Source organism: Perognathus longimembris, chromosome 11 (assembly GCF_023159225.1).
Source record: "Perognathus longimembris pacificus isolate PPM17 chromosome 11, ASM2315922v1, whole genome shotgun sequence".
In the NCBI taxonomy this organism is placed as follows: Eukaryota; Metazoa; Chordata; class Mammalia; order Rodentia; family Heteromyidae; genus Perognathus; species Perognathus longimembris.
The window spans coordinates 69,076,043-69,100,966 of NC_063171.1; the positions used below are offsets into that span (position 1 = coordinate 69,076,043).

General features: G+C 50.8%; 1 protein-coding gene across 2 annotated transcripts in view; it reads right to left on the bottom strand.

Annotated features, from left to right (window-relative positions):
* Window positions 1-24,924, bottom strand: part of Cnih3 (cornichon family AMPA receptor auxiliary protein 3) — a 120,011-nt gene that overhangs the window by 11,480 nt on the left and 83,607 nt on the right. For both annotated transcript variants that reach the window (XM_048357603.1, XM_048357602.1), the window contains 2 exons: window positions 19,853-19,921; window positions 16,264-16,311 (listed from right to left, as the gene is read on the bottom strand). In XM_048357603.1, the coding sequence (XP_048213560.1) occupies window positions 16,264-16,311; window positions 19,853-19,921 (117 nt within the window). The remainder of the gene's footprint in view (window positions 1-16,263; window positions 16,312-19,852; window positions 19,922-24,924) is intronic.

Genomic DNA, 24,924 nt, shown 5'->3' on the forward strand with positions numbered 1-24,924 from the left:
CGCCCCATTCCCCTGGAGGGACAGAACCACGTTCACGTGAAACGTGAACATACACATGACCCTCTTCTGAGCTCAATGGCCCTGAGCCTCCCTTGGCCCCTGCTCCCCAGGCTCAGAGTATGTGTGCCTAACAACTTACTAAACCAGCAGGTGTGGGAAATGGCCTGAGGTCAAGTTAATCACTTCTCCCTGGAATTTCAATTGTGGCCGGTCCACACACTGCATCCCACACACCCCTCAGACCTCATTCGGGGCCCAGCTGAGGCCAGAACTCTGGGATTGGCAGGGCAGGACCCAAAGTCCTTCAACTTCAGCAAAATCCTACAGACACAGCTGGTCATGCAAGGCCACGTGGTGCTGGTATCCCCGGCACAGTGTGGCTGGGTGTGCTCATGCCCTGAAAGCCAGGGGGCCAAGCTTGGCTGCCTCCCTCCACCGCCCCAGCAACCCCAGAAGTAGAAGCTGATTCTCAGAGGGTTTAGAGGTGGGTGGGTGATTTACAACACTGCTTTCCTAACACCATTCTGATAAGGAAACCCCAGAAATGATAGGCTTAAGGGTGGCAGCCTCTGAGTCTGTAAGTATAGCGACACCGTTCTGTCATGAGAGGTCTCCCAGGTGGTAAAGATCTGGCTCCCGGCATCAAATGCTCTAAAGATCACATGTTCTGAGTGCAGAGTACAAAGCCCATACCCCACGAAGACAAGCCCATGGAGCCAAGCATTCCAGGCTGGGAGGAGTGTTTTGGGTGACTTGACTAATTAAGATTATTGAGTGATAACCTTTCAAGTCCACACACCACTGAACATGCTGCAGCAGCCAGAAAACTGGAGAAGTTTGGAGACTTGGAATAAAGCACTCGGCATTTTCAAGGTGGTTGCCAGAGCAACCTCAGGGTGCAGCTTGGGAAGAACGGAAACATTCTATTTTAAAAACATCCAATCCTAGCAGAAGATGACAACAGCTCAATAGCTATGTCCATATGAACACACAAGATGATGCTAAGCAAAATGAACTCTAAGTTATGGAAACAAATGGTTTATCGATGTTGTTGTTATTTTCAACACACTATGTGAAATTATGCCTTTTCCTTTTGTCTTTCCTCCCCATCGTTTTACCTCTGATATCACTGTAACTGATTTGGGTACCCAGAATATTGTATATATGTGTATTGGAACTAGGAAAGGGAAAGGGAATATCAAAATGGAGAGACAAAGGGTAAAAGACAAACCAATACAACAGCAATACTTACAAAACTATATGCTGTAAATCAACTGTACAACTCATGGGGAGGGAACAGAGGAGGGCAGAAGGCAGGGGAAAAATGAGAGAGGAGGTAACAAGTTGGATAAGAAATGTACGCACGCACTACCTTATTATGAAACTGTAACCCCTCTGTACATCACTTTGACAATAAAGAAATAAGTAAATTTTTAAAAAGGAAAAAAAAAAAAACAGTTGATCACCAGAGAGCCAGAATGAAACAATCAAGTAGTAAGATGTATACTGAAAAAAATCTCATCGAGATGAGCATTTTCCCAAATTGGAAATAATTCAGTCCATGAGGAATATTTCGACCCTGAACATACAAATATTTTAAGTGATTGATTCCCAGAGGCTTGATTCTTACCTGTATCTTGAACCAAGTATTGAATTAAAAGCTTCTCTTTCCATTTGAATTTCGTCTCAACTATTGGCTACACCACAAATTCCTGCTACCCTCGACTCACCCCTTCAAAGAAATCTCTCTTGCATTTTCTTTCTTTTTTTTTTTGGCCAGTCCTGGGCCTTGAACTCAGGGCCTGAGCACTGTCCCTGGCTTCTTTTTGCTCAAGGCTAGCACTCTGCCACTTGAGCCACAGCGCCACTTCTGGCCATTTTCTATATATGTGGTGCTGAGGAACTGAACCCAGGGCTTCATGTATATAAGGCAAGCTCCCTTGCCACTAGACCATATCCCTAGCCCGCTCTTGCATTTTCATTCATTCTTCTACAAATTCTGAGTCATCCATCTTAGTACTGTATGTGAAATGGCATGCCAGGTGACCCAGAGACAGATGACTGGATGACACATCCCTGTGCTTGGGAAGAGTAGCGTTCCTCAAGGAAAGATAAAAAGACCCATGAATACCAACAGCATCTTCCAAGACTCAATGGTGCTCAGAACTGATTCATGTAATAATTCCTTTGGCAGACCATTACAAAAATGCGGATTTTCAAGTGCCACCTTGACCTCTAGAGGGTAGGGCACAGGGGCCTGTGTTTTTATGCCCTGAATATGCCAGCAGGTTTGGAAAGAACTGTTAAAGGTAAGTGCTCCACTGCTGATAAAGATCTCATGCTAGGGCCTGGGGGTACTTTCTCCTTCAGGAAGGTGTGCCCCAGGGGGCATGAGCTACTCTCTGCTGACCCAGATTCAAGCTGGGGGAAGGACCATGGCCCAAAAGAGGCTGCTGAGGAAGGCCATGAGGGTGCGGTACAGCGAGGAGCTCTGCCTGGTGCCACAGGCAGAGGGGCTGCCAGGGACCCCGGAGCCTGGCCGTGACACACACAGCCGCAGCCCAGTGAGACGGCAGAGAACAGACTGGCAGAAAACCGGCATCTAGTTTTAAGATGCCAACAAAGAAACTTCTGGTTCTTAAGAGTAAAAGAATAAAACCCTAAACTGGCTGTAGCTGACATGAAGAGGAAAGAAATGAAGAACCATTATTTAAAATTTTCAAATACTGCTTTGTTTCAAAATGAATGGTAGGTGGCTCTCAAATGTATGGTTAATTATTGTGACATATTCATCTCTGTGCATCACTATATTTAGTAATTTGAGGATCATGCTTAATTATTTGTGTTTAAAACTGTTTTCTCTGGGTTTGCTCCATTTTCCACTTCAGAGAAGGCACAGGTTCATAGACACTCATCTGTGGTGTGTCTGACGTGCAGGTACCTGAGAAGTGGGGAGCAAGGCTTGGGGATGAGCCTCAAGCCTGGGAAAGACCACAGCCAGGCAAGGAGACCAAACACGTAAGCAGGACACGGCTATGCAAGGAGAAAGGTTTTCCCTTGTCCAGTAGAGGAGAGAAGTCAAGGAGCATGTCTTGAATACTAGATAGAACAGAGAAGGAGTCACAGTAAAGATGTTGAAAACGAGCTGAAGACTGCTAACCTAAGTGAGTTGATGCAGAAATAAGATAATGCTGGCAACAACAGAGCCATGATGTGAGCCTTAAGGGCAATCAAAGTCATTAAGGTGAAAGCCCTCCATGAAAAGGGCTTCAACAAACTGTTAATAGTGGGGAGCATTTCCACAGTGTCACTACTATAAATAATGCTAAGACTTAGATGAAACTTCAAAGTGTTAATAAATTGCATGTAAAAAAGAAGACTGAGTTGAAACTTAAAAATATTTTAGCCTAGAGAACATTTTAGGTGATAAAATAGAAATGGCAGAAAGAATAGAGCAGAGACCTTCTCTTACCCATCCACCATTCTTGCACACTTGGCACAGCCCTAAGCACGCAGCAGGTGTGAGCAAAGGGGTGTTTGAAAGTGAGCACATTCTGGTGAAGTTAAAAAGACAGATGAGGAAATAAAAATCACAGAAGGCCTTATGAGAAGTGCCACATCCCTGAACATTTGTTCTCCAAGCCTAGGGTCCAGAAGTTTCTGGTTAAAGAAATGGCACATGGTATCATAGATCAAGGCTTTCTTAGGGTGACTGAAGGAGAAAAATGAGGGAACAAATGAACCAAGAAAAACAAAAAACAATCAATCACACAGACAAACAAAACCCCAGGAAGCTACTCTGAAAATCCCCAGAAACCAGAGTCAGAGTTATTCCAGCAGTGCAAGAGAGGGGTCACTCAGGAAAACCTTGGCAAAGAGACACAGAGAAGGCCTATAGACTTGGTGCTAAGACCAGCAGTGACTCAGTCAGCTAAGGTGGGTGGAGGAGCAGAGCTTAGAGCAACGGCCAGGGAGGGCAGGCTGAATGACGCAAGCACACTGACCTTTGTCTTCCTCCTGCCACACTTCCTGTTCCACAGTTGAAACCACTTCCACTTCTGGGGAACATGGAAGAGGGCACCTATGTCCTGCTTTCTTCTGCTCTGGATCTGCCTACCTGTAACTGCATGTGTTCTCCTCCCACATGTAGACAGGTGGCAGGACGTGGTGGTCAGAACTGAGGTCAGTGGTCAGGGACATGGTCAATGGTAGGGGATGAGGTCAGTGGTCAGGATGATGAGATTAGTGGTTGTGGATGTGGTCAGTAGTCAAGGATGGGGTCAGTGGTCGGGGATGAGGTCAGTGGTTGGGGATGTGGTCAGTAGTCAAGGATGGGGTCAATGGTCGGGATGTGGTCAGAAGATGGCACTGTGGTCAGTGGTCATGGATGAGGTCAGTGGTCATGGATGAGGTCAGTGGTTGGGGATGTGGTCAATAGTCAAGGATGGGGTCAGTGGTTGGGGCTGTGGTCAGTGGTGTGGTCAAGGATGAGGTCAGTGGTCGGGGATGAGGTCAATGGCTCAGAGTGACTTAGAAGGATCCAGAAGGTGTCTGGGCAGGCCTCGGGAAAGGAAGGTTTGGAGATGACGATGTAGTAAAGGGGGAAGAGAATGGAGATTCAATATCACTAGGCCCTACTCACCCACAACCATGGGCAGGGCATGGGGAGGAGGGAAGCTTCAGGAGGGAGGGCTCAGGACCTTGCAGGGTGGCAGGGATGGCCAGGGTAGCACTGGCAAGGAGAGGCAGGAGGACCCTGGCGGTTAGAGGTGGAATTTGGTGGACGGACAGCACCTTCTCTCCAGCCTTGCCTGGGCACTGCAGCCAGGAGGTGATGCGCGGGAAGGCAGGGCAGTGGGTTCCGGACAGCAACAAGGTGGGGTGTGCATGCCTGTGCCTTCCTGCCCATTGGCCCACAACGCTGTGCATGGAGCCAACCGTCCAGGTGTGGCTGACAGGCTCTGCTACTGCTCCCTGGAAAGGTGGGGCACATGAGGGCGGGCCTGGTCCCTTTACCTAGGACACCTAGGAGTAGATGGAGGCTTCATTCCCAGCAGGCTGGCTGCTTTTTGGGGGGGGTGAGGGGAGGTGGGAGAACAGTCATGCGGCTTGAACTAAGGGCCAGGGCGCTGTCCCTGAGCTTTTTCACTCAAGGCCAGCATTCTACCACTTTGAGCCACAGCTCCACTTCCCGTTTTCTGGTGGTTAATTGGAGATAAAAGTCTCACAGGGACTTTCTGCCTGGGCTGGCTTCAGTGATCCTCAGATCGCAACCTCAGATCACTGGTGAGACACCAGCACCCTGCTAGGAAATTTGCTTTTTATTCTGACAAACACAAGTTCTGTGCCCTCTCTCTCTGAATTGTACCTGTGATGACAGAAAGTGCTAGAACAAACTCAGGGCCCACTATGCATCCTACATGAGCTTCACCAAGACACTCACCAGTGAGCCAATTCCCTCCCCTTGAATCCTGGCTCATGCTCTGCCCCATGCACCAACCTCAATGAGCTGGGCCATGCCCCAGCCTTTCACGCAACACAGCCCTCAGTGCCTCATAGTTGTTCAACAGGTGACTCAAGTCCAGTGAGGTCATGGATGTGGAATGAACCTACACGATTGCTGTCTCTACTGTAAGAGGAAATCAGCGCCCAGACACCAAGGGAAGACTGTGAGAACACAAAGGACAAGGCAGCCATATCAGCAAGCCAAGAAGGGGCTGGGAAGGAGCCTGCAGAGACATGTCCTCTCATACTTCTTCCTGCAGAATTCTCAATAGCAACTGTCCGATACACATGCCCCCAGCCTGGGGCCCTGTGCTATAGACCCTGGGCTGGCTGGCTGATCCCAGGGTGGCACAGCTCCCTAGAGCTCTCAGCCCCAACTCACCGCCTCCCAGCAGTCGCTCGAAGCAGAGGCGGTCCAACACCAGGGAGCTAGAAGGCAGAAGCACTGGGAGGAGGCCAGGAGGCCAGGAAGAGGGGGTGCACACATATTCTGGCTGCCAGCAGTGTCCTGGGATGACACCCAGTGCACTGGGAAAGATGTGCTGGCGTGGAGAGCTGGAGAGAGGTGTGGGCATGGAGAGACATGCCAGTGTGGAGAGACGTGCTGGTAGGTGTTGTCTGGGAAGCAGGGGCACATGACTCTAACAGGAAAGTGGAAACAGCACCACCAGGCAAAGCAGGGTGAGCCAGGAAAGCCGGCGACTGTTCACGGAGGTTGACTGAGATGGGGGCAGCCTCCTGGTCCTGAGCCTCTGCTCCCTCTCCTCACAGGCATTTCAAAAGAAAGGAAATACTCTCCAAAAGGGGCTGGTACATCAGGGCAGCATCTGTTTTGTCCATTTGCCCACCCAGACATTCATTCTGCCTGCAAAGCCTGACTGGGCCTGTGCTGCGAGGCACTACAGCGAGCACCACATGCGGCTGCTACTGCAGTCAGCAGACACCTCACAGGTCTCACCTTCTGACTCTTCCCCCTGCTGGTGTCACCACGGCTACCCACGTGGCGTGCCACCAACGCACATAGCAGACTGGCTTCACAAACCATTGTGCACAGCCTTGAGATGCACGGTTTGCATTTCATTAGTTCTTCCTGAGGGCGGGTGGGGAATCAGAGATGCACCCCACGGTAACAGCAGTGATGTGGCCGGCAGCTGGAAGGCAAAACCACAACACTGCTCTTGCTTATGCTTCCTGCCCCACCCCCTCAGTGCCACCAGGGCTGATCAGGATCAGAACCTCACCATTGCTTTGACCATTTAGCAGACACAGGAAGGGAACCTAGTTAGTGGCTTTTCTGTTCCCTTAGAATAATGGCCCTTTGCATTGGTACAGTGTATTTAACTTGATACATTTTCTTATCTATCTCTAGGTCTTATCCTAATCAAACAAAACTATGTATTATGTAATTGTCTACACCACAGAAACCGCTTAGGACTTGAACCAGTGAAGCACTGAATGAGAGGAGGACCAAAGTCCCAAATTGCTTCAAGAATAACAAAACCCATGTAGACTGCAAACAGGCTGGGACCCGGGGGTGAGATGCAGCTTTTCCATGGGGAGAGGCACATCTGCAGCCTAGCAATCAGCAGCACCCCACCACCAGAGCCTTCTACTATTGTCTTTAGGGAGGGGCAGTAAGCGCTAGAGAGAGGGAGAAGCAAAGACTGAGCCATGCCTCTGAGAATAAGAGCTGTTAGACTTGGTAAGACTGGCCCGATTTGTGGCCTACACACACAATCCATAAAGGTTTCCTGCTTTTTCAGCAATTTAGAAAAGGGCAAGAAGGAAGATCTGAAAGGAGGAGCATTTCAGAGGCTGAAAAACAGTTTTTACCTCTCATCACATCTCGGGAAAGGAACATCCATCTGAAAGCAAAGTTTGCACCAAGAGGAAGAAGCTGTCTGTGGGTGAGTCACCCCACTGCTCAGGCCTGGAAGTTAGGAGCCAACAACCTCAATCTACCCCTTTAGAAAGTCACACCCTGGGAACAGAGAGCAGGCAATGCCTCCCCCGCCACCCCCTCCTCCATACCAAAGCTTGCCCTGCACTCTGACCGGCAGTGCATAGCTAGCTGCCCAATAGAGTCACTTGGGGCTGCTAAAGCCCAAGACTGCCCCCACCTCCAGGCTAGCTCAGAACTGCCAGGGCAGAAACCATGGTGGGGACCTGGGCAGCAGCATTTTTTAAGCACTCCAGGTTTTGAGGTACAGGCAGTCAGAAACCAGAGCTCTAGCCACATCCATGCGATGGCACCCTGGGCAGGGGGTGCCCCATACGCACAGCAGGATGCACTGGCACTGGCCTGCCTCTGGCCCCTCCCATTGTGTCTTCATCTCATATTCAATAATCAGAACAGAATACTGGGGCTGTGAGGTTCCTGGGCAAATACTCACTAACCCAGCTTGCTACTTAACGCAAGCCCGAATCCAGGCTGGGCAGTACTACAAAGCACAGAAATGAGGACGTTGTGCCTGCTTTCAGGAACACAGTGGGAAGGATGTGTGCAGGCGGCCCAGAGGCAGAGCTTGCGAGAGCACACAGAGAACGCGCTCTTAGCTGAGCTGAGCTTGTCTTTACCAATGAAGCCTCTACCTCTGTGTCTGTCTCCCTCTCCCCCCATCCTCTTCCTTCCTCCCTCTCCCCCTCCCCTTCCTTCTACCCCTCCTCCTCCCTCTCCCCCTCTCTCCCCCCTCCTCTCCCATCCCCTCCTTTTCCTTCCCCCTCTCCCTTCCTTCCTCCTCTCCCTCCTCCCCCTCCTTTTCCCTCCCCCCTTCCCCTCCCCTCCCCTCTCCTTCTCTCTCTTCCTCCCTCTCCCCCTCATCTCAAAGAGAACACTCCAAGGGAGTAGAACTAGAGGCAACTGCCTCAGAGCCGGAGGAACAACCCACACTGCGCAGCTTAGGGCAGGCTCAAGCTAGTCAAAATCACCTAAGCCATAGCTTGTCTAACTCAACCTCAGCCCCCAGGACCACTGCGCATGAAGCAGGCTTCCCTTGACTCCCGCTCCAATCCTCTGGCAAGCACTTGAGGGAGCCACCCTCGAATGTCCATGTGCGACTGGATAAACTGAATGCCATGCTCAAGCTCCTCCTAGAGCCACCAACAGCCTGGAGATCCAGGCAGCCAGGCCTCAGGCGGCCCAAGCCTGCACTCACACCGGGAGACCGCACAACCAGGAAATGAACCACAAGCCAGAGCTGACACCAGCGTCCTGCAGTTCAGACAAGAATCCCTTCCCTTCTCCCAGGAAAGCTGAGGAGGTGTCTGCACCGTGATCCACAGAGAGGTGGGGCATATTCCGGGGTGTCTGGGAGACTGGTTCCGAGGAGTTTCTTGGAAGTTACAGCTCTCGAAAGGCAGTGAGTGCAGTGACTGCAGCTACGCCCGTGGACACTTCCCTCATCCTCAGCATGCCACATCACTGCTCAAGTGGCCGACAGCCCTTGCGTGCCTGCACCAGCCAAGGCCAGCAAGGCCTGGCCCAGCAGCAGCAGTGTCTGTGGGAATGTCGTCAAGGTTTGAGGCAGGAGCAAGGGGTCAGGCAAGAACCAGTACCATTTACGACGTATTAGGCAGGCCTCAGTTAGTTCTCACAGGTCCGCGAGGGGTGAGGGTGCTCCCCACACCAAGTCCTCCGAGGCACACGGCAGCTTGCAGAGATGACAAAGGCACGGGCGGGATTTTAGACACAGTCAAAGTTTGCACATTTTGCCTTCAGCCTTCAGTGTTGAAGGATCCAGGGCTGGCAGAGACCAGAATTAGGAAAGAGCCACAGAAAGGGAAGGAATAGGGAAAGAGAAACCTTAGGCCGGAATCTCCTCTGTCAAAGATGGATGCAAGAGTGAGTTACATTTGATTTTAAAACACAGACCACCTTTAACAGGCAAGTGCAGTGGCTGCTCAGGCTGCGGTTATGAGGAGAGAGCACTGGCTGTGCTTATGAGGAGAGTGCAGTGGCTGTGATTATGAGGTGATGCAGTGGCTGTGATTATGAGGAGAGAGCACTGGCTGTGCTTATGAGGAGAGTGCAGTGGCTGTGATTATGAGGTGATGCAGTGGCTGTGATTATGAGGAGAGTGCAGTGGCTGTGAATGTGAGGAGAGAGCAGTGGCTGTGATTATGAGGTGAGTGCAGTGGCTGTGAAGGTGAGGAGAGAGCAGTGGCTGTGATTAGGAGGCGAGTGCAGTGGCTGTGATTATGAGGTGAGTGCAGTGGCTGTGATTATGAGGAGAGTGCAGTGGATGTGATTATGAGGAGAGAGCAGTGGCTGTGATTATGAGGAGAGAGCAGTGGCTGTGATTATGAGGTGATGCAGTGGCTGTGATTATGAGGAGAGAGCAGTGGCTGTGATTATGAGGAGAGTGCAGTGGCTGTGATTATGAGGTGAGTGCAGTGGCTGTGATTATGAGAGAGCAGTGGCTGTGATTATGAGAGAGCAGTGGCTGTGATTATGAGGTGTGAGCAGTGGCTGTGATTATAAGGAGAGTGCAGTGGCTGTGATTATGAGGTGAGTGCAGTGGCTGTGATTATGAGAGAGCAGTGGCTGTGATTATGAGGAGAGTGCAGTGGCTGTGATTATGAGGAGAGTGCAGTGGCTGTGATTATGAGGTGAGTGCAGTGGCTGTGAAGGTGAGGAGAGAGCAGTGGCTGTGATTAGGAGGCGAGTGCAGTGGCTGTGATTATGAGGTGAGTGCAGTGGCTGTGATTATGAGGAGAGTGCAGTGGATGTGATTATGAGGAGAGAGCAGTGGCTGTGATTATGAGGAGAGAGCAGTGGCTGTGATTATGAGGTGATGCAGTGGCTGTGATTATGAGGAGAGAGCAGTGGCTGTGATTATGAGGAGAGTGCAGTGGCTGTGATTATGAGGTAGAGCAGTGGCTGTGATTATGAGAGAGCAGTGGCTGTGATTATGAGGTGTGAGCAGTGGCTGTGATTATAAGGAGAGTGCAGTGGCTGTGATTATGAGGTGAGTGCAGTGGCTGTGATTATGAGAGAGCAGTGGCTGTGATTATGAGGAGAGTGCAGTGGCTGTGATTATGAGGAGAGTGCAGTGGATGTGATTATGAGGTGAGTGCAGTGGCTGTGATTATGAGGTGAGTGCAGTGGCTGTGATTATGAGGTGAATGCAGTGGCTGTGATTATGAGAGAGCAGTGGCTGTGATTATGAGGAGAGTGCAGTGGCTGTGATTATGAGGAGAGTGCAGTGGATGTGATTATGAGGCAAGAGCAGTGGCTGTGATTATGAGGAGAGTGCAGTGGCTGTGATTATGAGGAGAGTGCAGTGGCTATGATTATGAGGAGAGAGCAGTGGCTGTGATTATGAGGCGAGTGCAGTGGCTGTGATTATGAGGCAAGTGCAGTGGCTGTGATTGTGAGGTGATGCAGTGGCTGTGATTATGAGGTGAGAGCAGTGGCTGTAATTATGAGGTGAGAGCAGTGGCTGTGATTATGAGGTGATGCAGTGGCTGTGTTTAGGAGCTGAGTGCAGTGGCTATGATTATGAGGTGAGTGCAGTGGCTATGATTATGAGGCGAGTGCAGTGGCTGTGATTATGAGGTGATGCAGTGGCTGTGATTATGAGGAGAGAGCAGTGGCTGTGTTTAGGAGGTGAGTGCAGTGGCTATGATTATGAGGTGAGTGCAGTGGCTATGATTATGAGGCGAGTGCAGTGGCTGTGATTATGAGGTGAGAGCAGTGGCTGTGATTATGAGGTGAGAGCAGTGGCTGTGATTATGAGGCAAGTGCAGTGGCTGTGATTATGAGGCGAGTGCAGTGGCTGTGAATGTGAGGAGAGAGCAGTGGCTGTGATTAGGAGGTGATGCAGTGGCTGTGATTATGAGGAGAGTGCAGTGGCTGTGATTAGGAGGCGAGTGCAGTGGCTGTGATTATGAGGTGATGCAATGGCTGTGATTATGAGGCGAGTGCAGTGGCTGTGATTATGAGGTGAGTGCAGTGGCTGTGATTATGAGGAGAGTGCAGTGGACGTGATTATGAGGAGAGAGCAGTGGCTGTGATTATGAGGAGAGAGCAGTGGCTGTGATTATGAGGTGATGCAGTGGCTGTGATTATGAGGAGAGAGCAGTGGCTGTGATTATGAGGAGAGTGCAGTGGCTGTGATTATGAGGTGGAGCAGTGGCTGTGATTATGAGGTGATGCAGTGGCTGTGATTATGAGGTGTGAGCAGTGGCTGTGATTATAAGGAGAGTGCAGTGGCTGTGATTATGAGGTGAATGCAGTGGCTGTGATTATGAGAGAGCAGTGGCTGTGATTATGAGGAGAGTGCAGTGGCTGTGATTATGAGGAGAGTGCAGTGGATGTGATTATGAGGCAAGAGCAGTGGCTGTGATTATGAGGAGAGTGCAGTGGCTGTGATTATGAGGAGAGAGCAGTGGATGTGATTATGAGGAGAGAGCAGTGGCTGTGATTATGAGGAGAGTGCAGTGGCTGTAATTATGAGGTGAGAGCAGTGGCTGTGATTATGAGGCAAGTGCAGTGGCTGTGATTATGAGGTGAGTGCAGTGGCTGTGAATGTGAGGAGAGAGCAGTGGCTGTGATTATGAGGAGAGAGCAGTGGCTGTGATTATGAGGTGAATGCAGTGGCTGTGATTATGAGGCGAGTGCAGTGGCTGTGATTATGAGGTGATGCAGTGGCTGTGTTTAGGAGGTGAGTGCAGTGGCTGTGATTATGAGGCGAGTGCAGTGGCTGTGATTTTGAGGCGAGTGCAGTGGCTGTGATTATGAGGTGATGCAGTGGCTGCGATTATAGGAGAATGCAGTGGCTGCGATTATGAGGAGAGAGCAGTGGCTGTGATTATGAGGCGAGTGCAGTGGCTGTGATTATGAGGCGAGTGCAGTGGCTGTGATTATGAGGCGAGTGCAGTGGCTGTGATTATGAGGTGTGAGCAGTGGATGTGATTATGAGGAGAGAGCAGTGGCTGTGATTATGAGGTGAATGCAGTGGCTGTGATTATGAGGAGAGAGCAGTGGCTGTGATTATGAGGTGATGCAGTGGCAGTGATTAGGAGGTGAGTGCAGTGGCTATGATTATGAGGTGAGTGCAGTGGCTATGATTATGAGGTGAGTGCAGTGGCTATGATTATGAGGCGAGTGCAGTGGCTGTGATTATGAGGTGATGCAGTGGCTGTGATTATGAGGAGAGAGCAGTGGCTGTGTTTAGGAGGTGAGTGCAGTGGCTATGATTATGAGGTGAGTGCAGTGGCTATGATTATGAGGCGAGTGCAGTGGCTGTGATTATGAGGTGAGAGCAGTGGCTGTGATTATGAGGCAAGTGCAGTGGCTGTGATTATGAGGCGAGTGCAGTGGCTGTGAATGTGAGGAGAGAGCAGTGGCTGTGATTAGGAGGTGATGCAGTGGCTGTGATTATGAGGAGAGTGCAGTGGCTGTGATTAGGAGGCGAGTGCAGTGGCTGTGATTATGAGGTGATGCAATGGCTGTGATTATGAGGCGAGTGCAGTGGCTGTGATTATGAGGTGAGTGCAGTGGCTGTGATTATGAGGAGAGTGCAGTGGACGTGATTATGAGGAGAGAGCAGTGGCTGTGATTATGAGGAGAGAGCAGTGGCTGTGATTATGAGGTGATGCAGTGGCTGTGATTATGAGGAGAGAGCAGTGGCTGTGATTATGAGGAGAGTGCAGTGGCTGTGATTATGAGGTGGAGCAGTGGCTGTGATTATGAGGTGATGCAGTGGCTGTGATTATGAGGTGTGAGCAGTGGCTGTGATTATAAGGAGAGTGCAGTGGCTGTGATTATGAGGTGAATGCAGTGGCTGTGATTATGAGAGAGCAGTGGCTGTGATTATGAGGAGAGTGCAGTGGCTGTGATTATGAGGAGAGTGCAGTGGATGTGATTATGAGGCAAGAGCAGTGGCTGTGATTATGAGGAGAGTGCAGTGGCTGTGATTATGAGGAGAGAGCAGTGGATGTGATTATGAGGAGAGAGCAGTGGCTGTGATTATGAGGAGAGTGCAGTGGCTGTAATTATGAGGTGAGAGCAGTGGATGTGATTATGAGGCTAGTGCAGTGGCTGTGATTATGAGGCAAGTGCAGTGGCTGTGATTATGAGGAGAGTGCAGTGGCTGTGATTATGAGGAGAGTGCAGTGGCTGTGATTATGAGGTGAGTGCAGTGGCTGTGAATGTGAGGAGAGAGCAGTGGCTGTGATTATGAGGTGAGAGCAGTGGCTGTAATTATGAGGTGAGAGCAGTGGCTGTGATTATGAGGTGATGCAGTGGCTGTGATTATGAGGTGATGCAGTGGCTGTGTTTAGGAGGTGACTGCAGTGGCTATGATTATGAGGTGAGTGCAGTGGCTATGATTATGAGGCGAGTGCAGTGGCTGTGATTATGAGGTGATGCAGTGGCTGTGTTTAGGAGGTGAGTGCAGTGGCTGTGATTATGAGGCGAGTGCAGTGGCTGTGATTTTGAGGCGAGTGCAGTGGCTGTGATTATGAGGTGATGCAGTGGCTGCGATTATAGGAGAGTGCAGTGGATGTGATTATGAGGAGAGAGCAGTGGCTGTGATTATGAGGTGAGAGCAGTGGCTGTGATTATGAGGAGAGAGCAGTGGCTGTGATTATGAGGAGAGTGCAGTGGCTGTGATTATGAGGTGTGAGCAGTGGATGTGATTATGAGGAGAGAGCAGTGGCTGTGATTATGAGGTGTGAGCAGTGGCTGTGATTATGAAGAGAGAGCAGTGGCTGTGATTATGAGGTGAATGCAGTGGCTGTGATTATGAGGCGAGAGCAGTGGCTGTGATTATGAGGTGAATGCAGTGGCTGTGATTATGAGGAGAGAGCAGTGGCTGTGTTTTATGAGGTGAATGCAGTGGCTGTGATTATGAGGAGAGAGCAGTGGCTGTGATTATGAGGTGATGCAGTGGCTGTGATTATGAGGAGAGAGCAGTGGCTGTGATTATGAGGTGAGTGCAGTGGCTGTGATTATGAGGAGAGTGCAGTGGCTGTGATTATGAGGTGATGCAGTGGCTGTGATTATGAGGAGAGAGCAGTGGCTGTGATTATGAGGTGATGCAGTGGCTGTGATTATGAGGAGAGAGCAGTGGCTGTGATTATGAGGTGATGCAGTGGCTGTGATTATGAGGAGAGAGCAGTGGCTGTGATTATGAGGAGAGAGCAGTGGCTGTGATTATGAGGTGATGCAGTGGCTGTGATTATGAGGAGAGAGCAGTGGCTGTGATTATGAGGTGTAAGCTGTGGCTGTGATTATGAGGTGATGCAGTGGCTGTGATTAGGAGGCGAGTGCAGTGGTTGTGATTAGGAGGTGAGTGTAGTGGCTGTGATTATGAGGCAAGTGCTGTGGGCTGTGCACATGCTGTGCTTTGTCTTATGCTCCCCAAAGCAAAGACATCCGCAGGTGACTGACCAGTGTTCCCACAGACAGGGCAAGAACCAGTACTCACTAGTGATTACTAGTGGGCACCTTCAACAAGCAGCACAGTAGTCACCCACTGCGGGGGTGAACAGCACAGTCAGGCCTTCCAGATCTGGCATTCTAACCCTGACCACAGACCTATCATCTAGATGCACCTAAGTACACCGATCCCAGAGTCACCAATGAACTTAAAGGACATGTGTACGAGTACACTCCCAACAGCCAGACATGTGCACATAGCCACAATCTGAGTTTACATTGAGAAGGAAACACTGTCACCATCCATGAAAACAGTCTTGGGCTTCTAGGGCACCAACACAGAGGCAAGGCACTGACAGACAATATAAGAGATAAATGTGTTTATGACCAGACGGTGGCAGAGCAGTGACAGTCCTCAAGGGGTCTCTGCCTCGTTAGCCAGGGGTGGGTGCTGGTCCCCACAGGAGCTAGCTGCAGAAGGAATGAGCTCAAACAGCCTCTGTGCCACAGTCTCCAATCCAAGTTTCCTGCCCTGTGGCACATACTCAACTCTTCCCTTGAAACTTCCACTGTGCTAAGCAGCAATCCCCTTGAACATCAGGGAACCACAGAGGTAGGGGTGGGTGAGGAAAGAGTCCATTTAACAAAAAAAAAAAAAAAAAAAAAAAAAAAAAACAGAAAAAGACAATTTTCTTTGACTAAAATGTTTGGAGTATTATTTACAGAAATGTATGCAAAGCTTATGCAAATTTGAGAATGGCAATGCTAATTTTTGCATTGCTTATTTATGCTCATAACTCGGACTTTTACCTTGGACAGGGCAAAGCCCTGTGGGCAGCCAGGCTTTGGCGAAGAGCTCAGGCTGCTGTCTGGCTATAGTTCATGATCAGGCTCCATCAGGAGGAGCAAGGACGTCATAGGAGTCCTAAGAAGGAATTATTACCCCGCCAGAGAATGAAGGGTGGAACATTCAGGAAGGAGGAAGAGAGCAATTGGAATCCCGAGAGGCAAAGCTTTGTAGAACAACTTAGATATCCTCTGAGGAACAAACCAGAGTGCACAAAGGCGATACCTAGAGCAGGTTATGGGTACCTACAAAAGTATCTAGAAAAGCTATTCATACATTCACGATTCTAGTTAGATTATTTTCTTAATCATTCTTCGTTCTCTGGGGGTCTCCACAATGGTGCCTGGTGCCAGAGCCGTCTAGCCCTTCCCTCTGCTGCTGCTTCCCTGAGTAGGAGGTGGGTCCCGGCCTGTACCCCCACACTCCTCCCTCCCCACATGGCAGCTCCCGCCCTCCCACACTCCAGCCCCCACACTCCCCACACCGCAGCCCCCACCCCTACCCTCCCACAGGAGGCCACTCTAACCTTCCGCAGTAAGAAGCAAATGCGCTCAATGTTCCTCAGCCGTTCCCTCTGTCCAGATGCACAGGGGAGAAAGGAGACAGGAGGTCAGGGTTTGCCCAAAGTACAGAAGCCCCCTTTCTCCACCCACCTGGGCCATACCAGCCTCCTGCCCCCTTATCTGCCACCCCCAGCACACAGCAAGCCTTGGCTCCACTGCTAGCCCGTGGGCTTTCCCTTGAGCCGCATCTCTGACACGTACCACATGTACCTCAGACACCCCCCGCTGCAGAGGGGGCACCGTGCCTGTGGGCACCCAGAGAGGACACTCCATGCCTGTGGGTACCCAGAGAGGGCAACCAGAGGGGACACCCATGCCTGTGGCATCCACAGAGAGCACCCGGCGAGGACACTCCATGCTTGTGGACACCCAGAGAGGGCACCCGTGCCTGTGGGCACCTAGAGAGGGCACCCAGAGAGGGAACTCCATCCCTGCAGGCACCGCAAGGGGGCACCCTGCACTGCCAGACACCCCAGGCTCGAGAAGGGCGCCCATAAGGACACCACACCCTCATCAGTGTCTGAGGCAAACAAGTCACGTGGGCGCCTTTCCCTATGTGGGGTGGCAGGTGAAGCTGCCCACCTCAGGCCCCCCGACTCGGAGCCAGGTGGAGCAGGCGGGGCTTCCCCCATGCCTCACTGCAGAGGCGCCAGGGTGGCTCCGGAGATGAGGGTGACAAGAGGCCACTGCCACACTCCAGTTCCCAAGCCAGGTTCTAGGCCTGGCTATTCCTATGCTGCGTAAGCCTAGGGGAAGGATGGGTCACACACATGCATGTGTGAAAGCGGGTGCCACAAAATCCACAACCCAGCCTCCCTCATCTCTGTGGCAGATGCTCCGCTGTCAGGAGGAAGGGAAGCATGAGAACTACGTCGGAGCAGGGCACCCCTTCCCTTTCATCTCAGGAGAGTTCTCCGGAAAGGACAGAAACATCCGCTGAGTTAGAGTGCTCTTGTCCAAGTAGGAGCTTTGGGGGGGGGGGGGGGGGTCCTGCAGAGCGCAGCAAGGGCATGACTCCTCCTGCAGAGCAAGCCTTGCCCTGGTCCCAGCTCCAGCTCCACACAGAAGAGGACTGGGGAGGGGAGGAGCGGGGAGGGGAAATAAGTACACCCAGTAGGCCTCCTCCCTTTGAGAAACCCATTCCACAGGCCAGCGAGGCCTGGTGCCCGGACATGCCCAGGGCCAGTGAAGAACCCCTACTGCACTGTGGGTCTACAGAGGTCTAAAGGGCTGGAGGTGAGTTAGCGGGTACAGCACAGTGTCTCACTTCCTGCCAGGGAATAAAATCACAAGAACTAGAGAATATAAAAATTCAGTGTCTACATGCTTCTCTACTGAGACTTACATGTGTTCGTTTATGTGTTTAATCCAGAACAAGTCTCTAGGAGCTTCAGTCTAGGCTTCACAGGGCCCAGGACACCTCATGAACCAATTAATAAGAGTCTAGGGGCTGGGCATACGGCCTAGTGGTAGAGTGCTTGCCTAGCATGCAGGAAGCCCTAGGTTCAATTCCTCAGCACCACATACACAGAAAAGGCCAGAAGGGGCGCTGTGGCTCAAGTGGTAGAGTGCTAGCCTGGAGCAAAAAGAAGCCAGAGACAGTGCTCAGGCCCCGAGTCCAAGGCCCAGGACAAAGAAAGAGAAAAAAGAGAGAAAAAGAGAGAAAGGAAGAAGGAAAGACAGACAGAGAGTGAGTCTAAAAGGATTCTGGTGCAATAGGAGCCTCGTGTACACAGGCTCTGGGCTCCATGCCCAGCCCTGCTAGCTCTAAAGAAAGGAGTGTGTCGAGCCCGGTGCCTGTGGCTCATGCCTGTAATCCTAGCTACTCAGGAGACTGAGACCACTGTTTGAAACCAGCCTGGGCAGAAAAGTCCCCATAATACTCATCCAATTCACCATTCAAAAACCAGAAGTGGAGCTGTGCCTCAAAGTGGTAGAGTGTTAACCTTGAGTAAAAGAGTTTAGGACAGCATCCAGGCACTGAGTTCAAGCCCCACAGCCAACAAAAAGGGAGGGAGGGAGGGAGGGAGGGAGGGAGGGAGGGAGGGAGGGAGGGAGAGGGGGAGGGGGAGCGGGGGAGAGAGAGAGAGAGGGAGAGAGGGGGGAGAGAGAGAGAGAGAGAAGGAAAGGAAGGAAGGAAGGAAGGAAGGAAGGAAGGAAGGAAGGAAGGAAGGAAGGAAGGAAGGAAGGAAGGAAGGAAGGAAGGAAGGAAGGAAGGAAGTCAAAACGAAAAGAGCTAGCTCCCATGTTTATCCCACACTCCTCCCCTTTCCACCTTCATTCTGGCTTGCATCCACCTGCAGCTGCTGGTCATCTCCAATGTGGGCGCTCTGCCTGTGCTGGCCTTTCCCAGAAGCCCCGGGCTGAGGCCAGTCCTCCTCTGCCTGGACCAAGGAGCCCGCACAGCACTGCGGTTCCACTAATCACATGCCTCCTGCTGGGGTTCTGACTATGGACCCCAGTGTCAGGAGAAATGTCTCTATTCCTCTGGGTGCTCAGGTGGCAAAGCAAAGTTCTAAGTTACGGTTCAGGTTGAGGCCAACTGGGAATCCAGACTCCTACCTGCCTCAGAGTTCTGAGATGGACATGCTCACCCTATAACCAAGCCTCTCCTACGCACACCTGCTAAATACTGACGAGCCAAGTGTGTGCTGCTGGTGCTGAACCCAAAACGTCCAGAGAAACACAAGCCCTGGGTGAGACCTCCCAGGGCTGGTAGACCAAGCTACCACAGGCAGGTGCCAAGCCCCAAACGTCCAGGGAAATACAAGGCCTGGGTGAGCCCTCCCAGCCTGGTGGTCTAAGCTACCACAGGTGGATGGCAAAGTTTACAGATGAGGAAGGATGAATTTTAAAAATTAGAACTTTTACAAAACACCCTCTTAAATAGTGCTGGCTATAACCTCAGATCTTGTGAAAATCAAATCTCTTAAGGGGACAGCTTGGAATCAGTGGTCACAATGCAGGTGCTGGAGACAGGCAGACTGGACACCTGAGACCCCACGCAGGACCTATTAGTCCTGGACAAGGCCTCTATTTTGTGGACTACAGGTTAGGATAATGGGGCCTGTTTGCAGAGTCCTGAGGATATGGATTATAGCGATGAAGTCCCTAGCACACAGTAAAACCTCAAAGCAAAAACTACAACTCATTAATAATTCTCCGCCTAACAGAGTGGAACTCTGAAGTCAGGTCCAGCTCACAGCTGCTTGGTTCCCCTAGAAGCAAATCCTCCTTAAGGGCCATGCAGCTGAGAACAGAACTCAGGATGCTGCCTTCGAACAGCGATGGGCCCCGTGCCATGGGGACACCTTGCTCCCCTTGTTCTCCAACCCAGCGGGGACCCCTTGCTCCTCTTATTCACCAACCCAGTGGGGACCCCTTGCTCCCCTTGTTCTCCAACCCAGCGGGGACCTCTTGCTCCCCTTGTTCACCAGGCCAGCAGGGACCCCTTGCTCCCCTTGTTCACCAGGCCAGTGGGGACCTCTTGCTCCCCTTGTTTACCAAGCCAGCGGGGACCCCACATTCCCATACCCAGCATTCACTACTCACTGCATGAACAGGGTTGCACTGGTCAATGGGATTCTTGAAATCTGTCCTTAACTCATCAAAGGCAATGATCTGAAACAGAACACACAGAATCTGGGTGTTATTCATCTTATCAGTCATCTCCACAACCCAGTGGTTACCTAGAGGAGCCCACTGGAGTTTAACATGCTTTTTTCCAGGACTCACTACACTAAGTGTCTTTTCATGGGCTTAGTTGCCATCTCTGCATCTGTCTGCTTTGGAAAAATATATGTTTAAGTCATTTGCCCTTATTTTTAAATAGTATACTTTAGTTTTCTTACTAATAAATTGTTCAGCCTTTTAAATGTATTTTGGATACAGGGACCTTGGAAGGCATTTAATTTGGAAAGAGTTCCTCTTATTTTGTGGCTTGTTCTTTTCACTCTAACACTATGATTCTCAGAGCAAAATAGTTTCATTGTGAGACTTCCTAGTTTATTACATTTCCTTTCATAGATCAGACTTTTGAACACTGGACCAAAGAATGTCTTTGGATCTAAAACTTCCCATTGCCACAAAGAGTCTCCCCCACAGATAAGTCCCTAAAATCTGCTGGGGCTTGGCCTGCCTGAGAAAATGGGGCAAAGGTGAGGCTCTGGCTTGGGCAACTGAGGCTTCAGAAAAGCCCTTGCTAGGTGGGGGTGGGGTGGGGAGAGGAGGAAGAGGAGGACAAGTGGGACGTAGCCTGCAGTGCCCACACCTGAGTCCCAGCCAGCTTATCGGCCCTGATGACTCAAAAACATGAGAGGAAACATGAGGTTACTCAAGATGCCAGAGCCCTGGCCAGGCACCCACTCTTCCCAGGCACTGGGTTTGACTCTGGAACAGTAGTGAGGAAGAAGAGGTGGGGCTGCCACAGAGATTATTGTCAGGGGAAAGGAGATGATTGGTAGATCAGAACAGAGTAGGTCATATGGGAAAAAAAATAAAACAAGAGACAAGAAGAAATTAGAATAGGCAGGGAGGGGGTGGCATTTGAGCTGAGAGACCTGAATGACCAGGAAGCCAAATATAGAAAAGTCCTGGGGAAGAAAGTTCAGAAAGGAAGTTTTCCTGCAGAGGCCCAAAGGAGGAAAGGAGGAGCAAGAACAGCAGATGTGCAGTACAGAAAAGCCATCAGGGTGACGCCCAGTGAGAGAAAGACAATGGTGAGAGATGAGGTGGTGGGCAAAGACCAGCCTGGACCCCGTGTGTGATGTGCCTCTGCAACTGTGCTGCATCTCAGCACATGTGCGCTGCATCTCAGCATGTGTACACTATATCTCAGCACACACGGGCTGCATCTCAGCACACACGGGCTGCATCTCAGCACACATGTGTACTGCATCTCAGCACACACGGGCTGCATCTCAGTACACACGGGCTGCATCTCAGCACACACGGGCTGCATCTCAGCACACATGGGCTGCATCTCAGCACACATGTGCACTGCATCTCAGCACACATGTGCACTGTATCTCAGTACACACGGGCTGCATCTCAGCACACACGGGCTGCATCTCAGCACACACGGGCTGCATCTCAGCACACACGGGCTGCATCTCAGCACACACGGGCTGCATCTCAGCACACACGGGCTGCATCTCAGCACACACGGGCTGCATCTCAGCACACATGGGCTGCATCTCAGCACACACGGGCTGCATCTCAGCACACACGGGCTGCATCTCAGCACACACGGGCTGCATCTCAGCACACACGGGCTGCATCTCAGCACACACGGGCTGCATCTCAGCACACATGGGCTGCATCTCAGCAGCAGACCACAAAGCCTGTCAAGTACACTGGAGATACGTGACACAGGACTACATACATTTGCCACGTGTCATCTCCCACTGTAGCAAAAGGCCTGACCACAGGGATGCTGGTGACCACTCCAGGACCCCACACTAGGACAGTGGCTCAGACTGAGGGACAGGTAGTTGGTGATGGTTCTCAGGTCCTTCCTTCTACATAAAAACCCAGCGATCAGGGGCCATGTGAAAAAAGACCACAAATCCCAGAAAGTTACACCCAGGAACCTATGGCATAGATTTTGGCTAACTCAGCTTACAAAGGAACCAAGCACTGGGAAAAGATATTCACAGTTTTCTAACAGCTTGGACCTGGGACCTGAATTCCTGGTAGTGATGGAGTTTGATGTTCAGACTCGTGTAGCTTAAGGGCCACCAGACCCTTCTCTCTTGATTTCCCCTTGTTGTGGGGTAAAGAGTGACTCCTCAAAACTTATGTCTACCTGCAACCTCACAATATGACCTTACTTTGAAACAGGGTCTTTATAAATGTAGAAAGGATGAGGTCATACTCTATCAGAGTCCTAAGCTCAGAGAGTATGTCCTTACAAGAAGTGAAAAAAGCCATAGGCAGGTAGGAGGAAAAGATCAGGGTCTAGGGCCAACACAGGCATAAAAGTTTATGAGAGTACATCTCAACCAATGGCCAGACACTGCTTGTGCCTGTAATCCCAGCTACAGGGGAAGCATAATGGCTTGGCATAGTAGTGTAAGACTGACATGCCCAGCAACATAGGTAAGCACAAGTAGGAAGATCACAGTCTGGGCTAACCTGGACATAAAGTGCAACCCTACCTTGAAAACAGCCTAAACAAAAAGGCACTGGAGGTATGGTTGGAGGGACAGAGCACCATCTGTCTGGAAAGCATGAGGCCCTGATTTCAACCCTCAGTACTGAGGAGAGACAGACAGACACAAAGAAAAAAGACAGAGGCAGAGGCAGCTGGCAAGAGGAAGCAGAGCCTGGAGCAAATGCAGAACTATCTGAGGAGTTGCCATGGGCTAAGCCGAGGCAAGGAAGAGATTTACCTCAGAGCTGTGGCATTGCCCTAACCTTGGGCTGACACATCCAGCATCCAGAGCTGGGTGAGAACAAGTTCTATTGTCTTAAGCTATCACATTTGTGAAGCAGCTCTTAGACATAAAAGCAAAAGCCTGGCACTGTTGCTGCTGCGACTGGGAGCAATGGTAGTTGATGCCATCTGAAAATATGAGTGAGAAAGGAGTGAACAGAGGCATTTCCCACCCAAGACAAACCCAAGCCACCTCTCATCCCAACAGAGGAAGCCATTTTCCCTTCCTGCACCAAGGCCCAGCCCTGTGAGAGCAATGCTGCAGACGTGGCCCATGCCTCAGGGTTGGACAATATTTGCCAAGAGCCCCAGTGGCTGGAAGGCAAACAGGCAAAGGGGGCTGTTTTATTGGTTGTATATATAGGGTGTATATTTAGTGCCAGGTTTTGTAGGAAACTAGGACATCCCTGAGCCTTAACATCTCCCAATTCACAAAGCTGTTCCAGGCAAGTGTCTATTTCATTCTGCACCCTTGGAGAAGGGGAGTCAGTTCCCAACTCAGCTGGTCTCTCTGGGCACCCAGGGTGCCAAGTGTTTATCCAGGTCTTCACTCAGAACCAAGGTGCTGGAGCACCCCAAACCACCCATCCCCTCTCACCCTCATCCACTTCCTTCCCTAGAAAGTGCAAGGCTGGAGGTCCTGGGTTGTCAAGGCTCTGTGGAGCACTTTGTCGTGCTTCATTTATGTGCAGTGTATGTAACATCCCCACTAGTGTGACACCACCTTCCAAATGAACCATTGAGAAGCCATTAGGGATGACCAGGCTGCCCAACTACAGAGGCAGAGCTGGACTCACTCCCAACTCCTCCTTCCTCTTCCTCAGTATTATCCACTGGACTGTGCAGTCTTGCATTTCTTTATGAGGAGAAGTAGACAATTGTCTTGCATTTGTTTATGGGGGAAGTGGACCATGCAGTCTTGCATTTGTTTGTGGGGGAAGTGGAGAACATTTATTAATGAACCCGCCACCTGAGTGCCACAGCAGGCATGGCACAGCTGACTCAACCAACACTGCCTTCTAAAGAGCCCCAGTCAAATGCACCATCCACTTAGTCTCAGGTGGCCAAGAACCTCAAGAGGAAACGAGGTGCCCTTAGTCTTGTCCTAACTCCACTTCATTTCATCTCTGTAATAGATTTCTGCAGAGAAACAGAACCAACAGGACATTGGGACATTTTGTTCAGAACTGGCTCATACAATTACATAGACTGAGAAGACTCAAGTCTGCAGCTGAAATTTACAGGCTGCTGCTAGGCCACAGGTCAGTCTGCTCTATTCAGGCCCTCAACCAGGTGAAGGAGATCTACCTACAGTGAGAGGACAATCTATTTTATCAAGATCCACCAATTTATGTTAACTGTAGGCAGAAACACTCGCTCAGGAACATTCAGAATAATGTTGGACCACACATCCTGGGAGCATAGCCAAGTCCAGCTGACACCAGAAGCAAATACAACCACCCTGAAATCCCAGTACAGCGAGGACCACGGGCAGCAGGGCTCCAATGGAGAAGCAGGCAAGACCCCAGGTGTCCTTCCTTATGTAAGAAATGGTCATGAATCTTAGCAATGAGCTTTGCTTAGAAGGGAAGCTTGCACCAACAAAGCTGGAAAATGTATAGCCGGCCTCTACCTCTTAGGCATAGGCATGTAAGGACTGGAGGAGATGTAGAATCCAACTGGCTGGAGCCTCCATAGTATGGTCCCAGCCTCCACCCTCCCTACCCGCCCCGCCCCCAGAGCTGCTCACTGCCCAGGGAGCTGCCGAGATGGAGGATGGACCACTTCCACAGGGGAGCCTAGGATTTGAGTCCTTTGTACTCCACTGAGCATGGAGCCCTGCACTCAAGCCCTGTACTGGAAAAAGTAATTAAAAATGTTTCACCTTTAAAATAATAAATAATTGAGGCTCCCCTGTCCTCCCTCTGTCTTTCCGCTGGCTCCAGATCCAAGTGACTGGTTAGACACTGTTGCCCCAGCTCCTGAGCTTCCTGGGTACGTATGAGTTCTCCCAATCCATCTTGACCTTTTGGACTAATCACTTCATCTTCCTCTTCATGTCAATGTGTCAAATGCTCATATAAAAGCACCTCTCTGCCCCATCAAATGCTAGGCCCTGTCAGGAGACCTCCACTTATGCCAGCACTACAATCTCGGCCACAAGATCCCTGTACACATTCCTTTTATG